The sequence below is a fragment of the Anoplolepis gracilipes genome, chromosome 14 (assembly GCF_047496725.1).
Source record: "Anoplolepis gracilipes chromosome 14, ASM4749672v1, whole genome shotgun sequence".
Lineage (NCBI taxonomy): Eukaryota > Metazoa > Arthropoda > Insecta > Hymenoptera > Formicidae > Anoplolepis > Anoplolepis gracilipes.
This window is the reverse complement of record NC_132983.1, coordinates 6,039,956-6,050,701: the sequence shown is the minus strand read 5'-3', so window position 1 is coordinate 6,050,701 and position 10,746 is coordinate 6,039,956. Positions and strand designations below refer to the sequence as shown.

The window sequence follows — 10,746 nt, the reverse complement described above, 5'->3', positions numbered from 1 at the left end:
GTCTATTGCATTGTATATAATAGATTGATTTAGTGAACGCATAAAATAATCATGCGGCACTCGTGATCCGAGATCTGATATTGTAGTTATTTTGTACTGCCAAACAGGTTGATATGATATCAAAAAAGGCAAAAGAGAGATAGGAAGAGTAGTATTGCGATATATATTTGCACTATACTCGGTATATCGCAAAAGAAATAAATATCTAAATATAAAAAGGAAAAAAAAATATACGATATTAAATTTATCTCATTAAGAGAAGTGTTCTGATTTAAAAAGCTTGCAACGAATTATCCAAAGTTATTCGTCAAAACTAAAACGCTTTTAAAATGGCTCTAAGTCCTGGAGATCCGAGCTCTTATGCAAGACCAGGTATTTTTTTTTTTTTTTTTTAAGTTAATAAAATATTAAACATTTTGAAATAATCTGATTTTTTTTTATTAAAGAAAGTAAAATGAAGAAAGTCTACCATTTTTTAATATATATATTTAACATATTTGAAGGATGAAATCTTGATATCTTTGATAATTTTTAAGATATATATTTTGTTGCATAATTCTCTTTTAGTAACTTACATTTTGTAATATTTTTTAAAATGTAAATTTATTTCTGTTTTGAAATTTTATACCTCTTGTATATATTTATACATGACTTATAAATTTTTAATTATTGCAGATCTTGCAGTTGTAACTCATACTCATTTGGAATTAATTGTTGATTTTGATAGAAAAGTCCTTGAGGGCAAAGCAATATTACATATAGAAAAGACATCTTCAGCTAATGAAATAGTAAGTAAAAATTTTGATATTGATTGTTTGATATAGAAAAGAAACATACTTTATCATATTAATACATATTCAAAAATTAGATTTTAGACAATCGCAAACTTGTTATATCAAATACTACAAATGCTGTTGACGGATCTACTTTAGAACATTCCATAGAAGCTGATGTTGAATTTGGGAGTAAATTGATTATTCAATTACCACAGACTATTGGAGATGATACTAAGTGAATATAGAATATTTTTAGAAAAATGAGTATTAAAAATGATCAATTCAAGCATTTAATAGCATGTTTCCTTTCAGATGTAAAATTGAGATTAAGTATGAAACATCTCCAGATGCTACTTCATTACAATGGCTAACAGCTGAGCAAACTGCTGGTGGAGTACATCCTTACTTATTTTCTCAATGTCAGGTAAAATTAAATACAATTTTTATAACTTATATTAACATATGTGTTATATATAAATTTGTTTATTTTTTTAGGCCATACATGCTAGATCTATGTTTCCTTGCCAGGATACACCATCTGTCAAATCCACATACTCTGCCGAGGTAATTATTTAAAAATAAGGAAAAATATATTAGTAAAAAAAAAAAAAAAAAAAAACAATCTCAAATATTGCTTTAATTAGACTGTAATAGAGAAATGTCTAATTTAAATTTCACATTGACATGTGTACTTTATATTTTCTAGATCTCTGTACCAAAAGAACTTACAGTTGTAATGTCTGCACTTTTGGATAGAGTGTCAGAGAATTCAGAAAAAAAAATATACACGTTTCATCAGCCTGTACCAATTCCATCCTATTTGGTGGCTATTGCTGTAGGTGCACTAGTGTCAAAACAAGTTGGTCCCAGAAGCAAAGTGTGGGCTGAAAAAGAATTTATTGATCAAAGTGCATATGAGTTTGGAGAAACTGAAACAATGTTGAAATTTGCTGAACAATTGTGTGGTCCTTATGTCTGGGGTAAAGTACAAAAAATTTGTTTTGTATATGTATTATAATTCTTTTTGTCAGTTATATTTCAAGAGGTTTTTTTTCGTTAATCTATTTTTATTATATTCTAAATAATACATTTGCGCAGGCATGTATGACATACTAGTGTTACCACCGAGTTTCCCATTTGGCGGAATGGAAAATCCTTGCCTGACATTCGTGACGCCGACCATACTTGCTGGAGATCGTTCTTTAGCCAATGTCATTGCTCACGAAATCTCACACAGCTGGACAGGAAATTTAGTTACAAATGCAAATTTTGAACATTTTTGGTTGAACGAAGGTTTTACTATGTTTATAGAGAGGAAGATTAATGCAAAAATGTTTGGTGAAAAAATGAGACATTTTGAAGCATTGCATGGTATTGAATGTTTGAGAGAAGAGGTATGTACTTGATACCGATTAAATATCCAAAAAATGATGAAATAAATATGAGCAATGAAATATGTTACTTGGAAACAATATATCACATATCATTGCATTTCCAATGTCTTTTAATAGTATATTATTATTATTATTATAGATAAAAAACCTCGGTGAAACCAATCAGCTAACAAACCTGGTACCAAATTTAATCGGCGTCGATCCTGATGACGCATTTTCAATTGTGCCTTATGAAAAAGGACATACATTTCTGTTCTATTTGGAGCAGCTTTTAGGTGGACCACAAGTGTTCGAACCATTTTTAAAATCTTATTTGGCTATCTACAAGTACAAAAGCATAAAGACTAATATTTGGAAGGATTATTTGTATCAGTATTTTTCGGATAAAGTCGAGGTAACTTGCTTTTTTATTTAAAAAAAAAATATATAATATATAGAGTTTCAACATTAATATTTGTAATATTATAGATAACGTCTTGATTTTTAGTTGCTAAATTCTGTAGATTGGGATACATGGCTCCATAAGCCAGGTATGCCACCTGTGATACCAGATTATGACAAAACCTTGACAAATGCGTGTACTGAGTTAGCAAACCGATGGATTCAATGGGATGAGAATACTGCTTTGCCTTTTGTCAAGTCGGATATAGAGAGCTTGTCTCCTGGCCAGAAAGTTATGTTTTTAACCAATCTACATAAATCATCTACTGTTTTATCACTTGACAAGATACAGCTAATGACAGCCACTTATCAGTTGGACTTAATGAAGAATTCTGAAATACGGTATTTGAGCATCTCTATTTATGAATACTGTATTTATGAAATTGCAATTACACGATGTAACACATGTTTCACAGGTTTGTTTGGTTGCGCTTGTGCATCAAAAGTCGATGGGAAGCGAAAGTTTCTGATGCTTTGGACTTTGCCACTGAACAAGGGCGCATGAAATTTGTTCGCCCTATATTTCGAGACTTGTATGAGTGGCAAGAGATGCGTCAGCGAGCAATCAATGTATACTTGAATAAGAAAAGTAAGATGATGTACGTAACTGCACACATGTTGGCAAAAGATCTTCATCTAAATGATTGAATGAGATAAATGGAATGTTTTATAAAATAATACGCGATATTAATTTCCTATATGATTGTAGGAATGTATCACAATTCTTTTTATTATGATGTAAATATAAAAATTGAAATAAAATATAACTTGCTTATATGTTTATGCTACTTTTATTTAATTGGAGCGTCAAATGGCTACAGTCTTTACATCCCGGTGGGTATCGCATATGTTTGGGCAAAAACTATTTAAAAAAAAAAAATTGAAATACAATGGAGTGAGCTTTTAAAAAAATGGGGAAATTATTTATAAAGAAAGAAAAGCTGAATCATCTTTATCGGGATCGGGGATTCGTTGATTGGTTAATGGTTAGGTTAGTATTTAGTATCATAGTAAAAAACATTTAATTTATATGTATTTTACGAATTAAAAAAAAACTAAAAAAATCCTAATCTCTTTTAATTTTATCGTCTAAATTAATAAGTAAAACTAAAACATTTGCCAGAAACTGCGTATCATTTTTATCGCTAATTAATTGATGAGAAAGTATTTTTAGCTCAGGTAGTAAATGTAAGAGAGAGATGTCCACACAAAGATATGTACCTGTCTCTTTTTATTTTGATCGAAGTACAAAGTGCAAGCAACACAAGCAAGCCGCACAAATGTCAGAATGACGATTCTATTTCTGATATTTAAAGCGTGAAGTAAATACACTTGTGTAATTATTAGTCCAATGTACTTGGAACCTCATATAAATAAGAATTGAAACATCAAAGCATACGTACATATTTAATGATAGATTTTTCCTAATTTTCAATCTGCAAATCTTGAGCAACGTTCGTTTTAGTTTTTTGCCTCTTATCATTCCACGTATACTTTTTATTATCGACAATACGTCTCAATTTTATAGAAATCGCTAAAATGATTAATACTGGGTAAGTGTAAATTTATAAATCATTTATAATGTATGAAACATATTTATCATTTAGATTTTTAAGTTTAATATTGAGTGATATGGTTGTAAATTTAGAATTAGAATACTGAATATTTATTGAATTTTGATATTGTACGAAACTTAAGTATGATAAATATTATTGAATTAAAACTTTTATATTTAACATTTTTTCTTACAGTATTTATATCATGTCTCATATTGATAAATAAAAATTGTTTTTATTATATTTTATATATATTTACTGAATAAAAAAGTAATTAAATGTTGAGATAATTTTTTTCAACAAAAGTTATAATTTATATTTTTCAATAAAATTCAATGTAGCTTTATATATTTCTTTAGTGCCTCGTGAAATTATAATTAGTAAATATCTTGATGGCTTAAGTGTGTACATTTTATTAAAATTGAATATATATCCCAAATATTATTTGTATAAGATTTATATTTCCAATAATTATCTTAAATCTTATTTAAAAAAAAAAAATGGTACTGATCTTTATTAATATGTATTTGATACAGGAAGTTGGCTGGTCGCACTATTTTCATTACAGGAGCTTCAAGGGGTATTGGAAAAAGTATAGCATTGAAAGCGGCAAAAGATGGTGCAAATATTGTTATTGCTGCAAAAACTGCTCAACCGCATCCAAAACTACCGGGTACCATTTATACAGCAGCTAATGAAAGTAATTATTAATTATTAATTTTTCAACAAATTTAGATTTCTGGTATAAATTTTATTTTGCAGTGATATAAAAATGTTTTTCTGAGATAAAGTTTTACCAAGGTATTTTTACATGTTGTGGAAAACTCATACTTTTAAATTTTAATAAAAATTAACTAGTTGTTGACATATAATAAAGGAATTATTTAAATAAAAAGAAGTAAATATCTTGTAGTTTGTTAATTACTTTAGATGATCTTGATTTTTTTATCAGTGACAGATATTTTATATTGTATTTAATAGATATATACTTAAAGTTTCGAAATTAAAAAAATGTTTTAAATTTTACTTATATAATATTTTTAAAAATTTATTACTGAACTAATTTTTCTTGTTTATAATATATAAAACTGAGATATTCTGCGATTTTATATTTGTATAGTAGATATTTCTCGGCTAGATATAATTTATATAAAAGAATTTGAGTTTAAAAACTTTTATATATGTGTGTATATATATATGTAAAATATACTTCATATATTTTTCAGTTGAAGCAGCCGGTGGTAAAGCTCTACCTTGCATCGTAGATGTACGTGATGAAGCCCAAGTGATTAATGCAGTTGAAAATGCTGTTGCAAAATTTGGCGGTATAGACATTGTAGTGAACAATGCGAGCGCTATTTCTTTAACGGGTACTCTCATAACCGATATGAAAAAATATGATTTGATGAATAACATTAATGCTAGAGGAACTTTCCTTGTGTAAGTATATTTTTTTTTATTATATCACGATATCCTTGATGTTCAAGCAAGTAAACGTTTTATGTACATATATACTCTGTATATAGAGTTAAATTAAACAAAAAATGAGATATTTTATTAAAATTATCGCATATTTTATCATATTGCAATAAAATTGTGTTCTAGATCAAAAGTTTGTATACCATATTTAAAAAAAAGCACAAATCCACACATAGTTAATATAAGTCCTCCGTTAAATATGAAGCCGATTTGGTTTAAAAATCATGTTGCATATACAATGGCCAAGTATGGAATGTCTATGTGTGTTCTCGGCATGGCGGAAGAATTAAAACCTGACGGTATCGTGGTTAACGCTGTTTGGCCAAGGACAGGTATGTTATTAATATTGTCTTTTTATGTATGAGTAACAAATAATCAATGGATTTAATTATTTCAGTTGCGTTTTCTATAAATATTTCTTTTTTCTTTCTCTATCTCCAAAGTTGAATTACATACGTGTTTTATGTAATTAAGAAAGTTGACTTTAGATATGAAAAAAAACATGATAATGAAAAGCATTTATATATCAAGTTCATTCTTGAAATAATTATTTTTAATCGACTTTGAGTGAATTATTTAATGATTTTAATGCTGCGTATATTATGTATATCATAAAATGTAGTGGATAATTATATAGAATTCATATAGAATATATTGAATTATTATAGATTATAGATTTTATTTGTATCACTTTTATTTTTTATTTTCAGCTATATATACTGCTGCAATGGACATGTTAACCGGTTCGGATTCGAGTAATGTTTGCCGAAAACCTGAAATCATGGCAGATGCGGTTTACAGTTTGCTTTGTAAAGATGATAAATCTATTACTGGTCAATTTTTGATTGATGAAGACATATTAAAAAATGAGGGTGTTACTGATTTTACAAATTATGCATGTAATCCAGGTATCTATATTTTTTCATACTTATGAATAATTGTACAATTAATAGATTAGTATTAACAAATTATACATAATTGATAAAATTCACATATTATTTTGTATTGTTACTTAAATCGTTTTCTATATATGAAATCTTTGTAAAAATAGATACATGTAAGAATTGCTAGATATTATAAGTTATTAAATGATTGTTTTTGCAATAAGTGTATTTGTAATTTTTTCTTTAGCAAACAAGGACAATTTAATGACAGATTTCTTTTTGGATGATACATATGTTTTGGATTCCCAAGATAAGAAACATAATTCTGACAAAACAAATAACGGTGAAGTGGGACATGTGGAACGTATATTTATTGCCATTAATGCAAATTTAAGTAACGAACTGGTAAACAAAGTTGGTGCAATATATCAATTTAATGTGAAAGGTAATTTTTCATTTCTTGATTCAAATATTATAATATAATATGACAAGTGTTAATATACATAAGTATATTTATTTATAACAAATATATATTTATTTATAAAATATACATATATTTTTTATAACTGTTTTATATATATAATTCTTTTTTATTTTAGGAAAAGAAGCTGGTGTGTGGTTCCTGGATTTAAAAAATGGAAAAGGCGCTACTGGAAAAGGAGAACCCAGTCAACCAGCAGATGCAACACTTACAATGGATTCAGATAATTTCTTTGCCATGTTTTCAGGTATATGTATATTTCAATATAACTTCTTTTGTGTGTGTATGTGTGTGCATTAATGTGTGTCTCACACACACACACACACACACACACACAGCATAAGTGTGATAATTATTAATATAATTAAAATAAATTTTCTAAATTATATTAACAATATAATTACTTACTTTATCGACAGGTAAACTAAAACCTGCTGCAGCATTTATGACAGGCAAGTTAAATATAAGTGGAAATCTGCAGAAAGCAATGAAATTGGAAAAATTAATGGGTAGTTTAAAAGCAAAATTATGAAACTGAAATAATGATATAATGTTGTTGAAGATATATATATATATATATATATTACATATTTTATATTTTTATATATGATATAAAAGAAAGATTTCAATTTAGGAAAAAAACAAGGATTAAATATACATCTTATACGTGCACATTACATGTGCAATTTTTATCTTTCGTAGAAGTAAGGGAAGTGTATGTTGACACAATTGGATTTTTGACAAAAAGTGTTTGCATAATTTTGGCATCAATATTTCCTTAACAAAACTTTCATTGTAAATGTCATTTTTTGTCTTGTATTCAATTTTGAATATTAATGTTGGTTAACCAACTGTTAGTTTTGTTAAAAAGTTTTATATGAAATATGAAAGTTAAAGAGCAAGATTGATTAAAAACATAAAATATTCAAAATGTTCAAAATTGTGCATTTAAATGTTAATGTAAAAACTACTGATGTTTCAATATTTTTTTCTAAGGAAATATTGATTCCAAATCGAGATTAAGAACATTGTTTAAGGAAATGCAAATATATATAAATTGTGCAAATTGCGACAAATTAATATTTACTACATTAGTAGCAGTATTTTTGGCTTAAATATTTGATTGTTTCCATGAAACAAAACATCTCTTTATTTATAAAAGCAAAATAAAAAAAAATATAGATTGGATATAAAAAATAAAATATAAAATTGTATTTTTATAAATTATTCATATAAATGAGGATTATATTAAACGCGGGATTTATACTATTATATCAAAGAATAGAATAATATTATAATATTATATATTGAAATAAATTTTTTATACATATTTCAAATAACAATGTGTACTCTATAAACTCACATAGTTATTATTTTAGCATTGAAAATATTTTTTGTAAGCACTTTTGCTTCTTCATAAACTCCAAAGAATATAAAACCTCCTAATGTGATCCACATTAATCTTGGTCCGAGACCAGCAAATAGTCTATAGTATTAAATATTTAATGTATCTTTGCAAAGATATTAAGAATATTTAAAATATTTGTAATTTTTTTATTATCGAGAAAAAAAAAGACACTGAGAAATACTTACCCACGAAAACCATTTTCTATATATATTTCATGGAGTACATTTATTATTGTCAGTTGTGATGAAAGCATTGTTCTATTAGCGAGCATTATCCTAGTTTTTGCAACATCCAGTGGAGTTGTAACAGTTGCAGAGATGCTCCCTAAAATTATAAAGATATGTACACAGATTAGATACAAATAGATTACTGTTTATACAATAATTATAAATTAAATTATTTATTAATTTAATAATTTATTATCTTCTATTTATAATATAAAATAAAAACCTGAAATTGCACCACAGATTGCACTTTCCATTGGATATATTTCTCTCTTGATGTAAAAACTGTAGAACTTCTTCAAACGTTCCCATAATGGAAACTGTACAATACTAAAAGGTGTGTCTCGTAATACTGTACTCCAATACCCACGGTACAATAACTTTAAATCAAGTGATCCCTTGTCATGTATCAGTGCCTGTTTTCTCTGTTTCATGACTTCTACTGGAACTCGTATTAAACATGCTACCTTTGCATAACATCATTAATATGATTAAATATCTTTCTTTCACAACAAATAAATTAATTATAATAATAAATATATGGACAAAACAATATAGTCTATATATTAAACTATTTTTATAACATTTTGACTTTAAACATCAAATTGTATGTATATATTTTTATTTTTTTCTTTTCATTCTCTTTAATTATTAATAAAGAAAAATAATATGTAATTATTAAAATCATACCATTTCTCCTAATGTCGCTGCTCCCATGTGAACTATTGTATGGTATTTGGCAGAAATCTTTGGTTGCGTTATAGTTTTAATTTCTTCATATGTTAAAAAGAATAACGCAGCTAAAATAAGAGAGAGAAATGTTATTATAAGAGTATGTATATAAATTTTAAATCTGGCATTATACCTGTTGGTGCCGAACCAATTATAACTGGACAAATCCCTTTATAAAGGCCTGTAAAACCTCCAGCTTTTAAAAATCCTTGCATACTCTGCAATCGAGTTTTCAATGTATCTAGCGGATATAATGTAACATCTACAAATGTTCCTGCGGCGCCTCCTGCCTAAGCAAATAAATATTATTACGCAAGTATACAACTATTATTTGTTTCTTACTTGTAATGTTATTTACATCAGTCGCAATGTAGAGAAAATAAAAATAAAATCTGTGATATTAATTTCAGCAAAACCAAAAGCTGGAAATTTAGAAAAAAAAACCTAAAGCAACTTCTACATTTCGTATTTTCACAAGTGATTTTTATCGTTATCTGACAAATAGAATTTTATGATTCAATCATTAAAAATACAAATATTGATCAACAATTAAGTTACAGCAGCTTTAATTAATCCTTCCACTTCTGATATATTAATTATATTTATGTGTAAAAGAATGATTTTAAATATTATTTGCAAATCTTACAATATATGTAATAATATATTATACAAATGCAATAAATTGCTCACAATAAGCGAAGTAACAAACACATTCTGCACGTTCGTTCCTTCTGTTCTTCCTTCGCTTTTCGTCATTTTGTTTTCGCGTACAAATCCTCATCCGCAAAACAAAATTTCCGTGTTTATTATTAATATAACGTGGCTAGTTAATTGATTCAATAGTACGAAGTACAAATAATTATGTTATTTAAAAAAAAAAACTACTTTATCATAAACTACTTTTGTTTAAAAATTTAATTTATATATATATAATATATAATACATCAAGAAAAAAATATATATATTTGTAAAAATGTTTTTTTCATGATTAACAAGTTATTCCTTTTTCTTTTAAATTGTACTTCAATCAGGTGCATATTTTATATCAAGGTTACAACAGAGAGACGCCATGGCCCGGTGCCCGGTTTTACGTAATCCCTGAAAGCGATACGCCCTCTGTGGACATAAAAACGTGGACATTAAACTAAATAGCCAATGTCCACCAATGTTCTCAATCGATAACACATAATGTGCACAGTTTTGGTTGCGATCCGTGCTATGTCCACCAAATTTATTAACACATTTTGCTTATTCACTTTCACCTAAAAATAATTTCTTATTTCTCCACACTGGCGATAATTTAATTTTAATATCAAATAACCATGTAAATATTGTCAATAATCTAACTTTGCCGATAATATCTTGATTTTT

General features: G+C 27.1%; 3 protein-coding genes across 4 annotated transcripts; 2 read left to right on the top strand and 1 right to left on the bottom strand.

Moving 5' to 3' along the window:
- Positions 1–16: 16 nt before the first annotated feature.
- On the top strand, positions 17–3,269 carry LOC140673153 (leukotriene A-4 hydrolase-like). Its single transcript, XM_072905856.1, has 10 exons — positions 17–372; positions 676–788; positions 869–1,011; positions 1,089–1,200; positions 1,272–1,340; positions 1,483–1,756; positions 1,875–2,170; positions 2,310–2,564; positions 2,658–2,953; positions 3,028–3,269. The coding sequence occupies exons 1-10, from the start codon at positions 330–332 to the stop codon at positions 3,257–3,259; spliced, it is 1,833 nt and encodes a 610-aa protein (XP_072761957.1). The 5' UTR covers positions 17–329; the 3' UTR covers positions 3,260–3,269.
- A 575-nt stretch (positions 3,270–3,844) lies between these two features.
- Positions 3,845–7,564, top strand: Hsdl2 (Hydroxysteroid dehydrogenase like 2). The gene is made up of 8 exons (XM_072905857.1): positions 3,845–4,164; positions 4,704–4,867; positions 5,394–5,607; positions 5,773–5,978; positions 6,357–6,554; positions 6,778–6,975; positions 7,130–7,258; positions 7,431–7,564. The coding sequence occupies exons 1-8, from the start codon at positions 4,151–4,153 to the stop codon at positions 7,541–7,543; spliced, it is 1,236 nt and encodes a 411-aa protein (XP_072761958.1). The 5' UTR covers positions 3,845–4,150; the 3' UTR covers positions 7,544–7,564.
- On the bottom strand, positions 7,428–10,453 carry LOC140673156 (mitochondrial S-adenosylmethionine carrier protein-like). Of its 2 annotated transcripts, none has more exons than XM_072905859.1 (6): positions 10,066–10,453; positions 9,509–9,661; positions 9,334–9,443; positions 8,870–9,110; positions 8,605–8,743; positions 7,428–8,497 (listed from the first exon to the last, which is right to left on the bottom strand). In XM_072905859.1, the coding sequence occupies exons 2-6, from the start codon at positions 9,588–9,590 to the stop codon at positions 8,371–8,373; spliced, it is 699 nt and encodes a 232-aa protein (XP_072761960.1). In that variant the 5' UTR covers positions 9,591–9,661; positions 10,066–10,453; the 3' UTR covers positions 7,428–8,370. The 2 variants fall into 2 exon arrangements, with proteins under 2 accessions (XP_072761960.1, XP_072761959.1); XM_072905858.1 differs by having other exon boundaries at positions 9,509–9,665; positions 10,066–10,451.
- Positions 10,454–10,746: the final 293 nt, after the last annotated feature.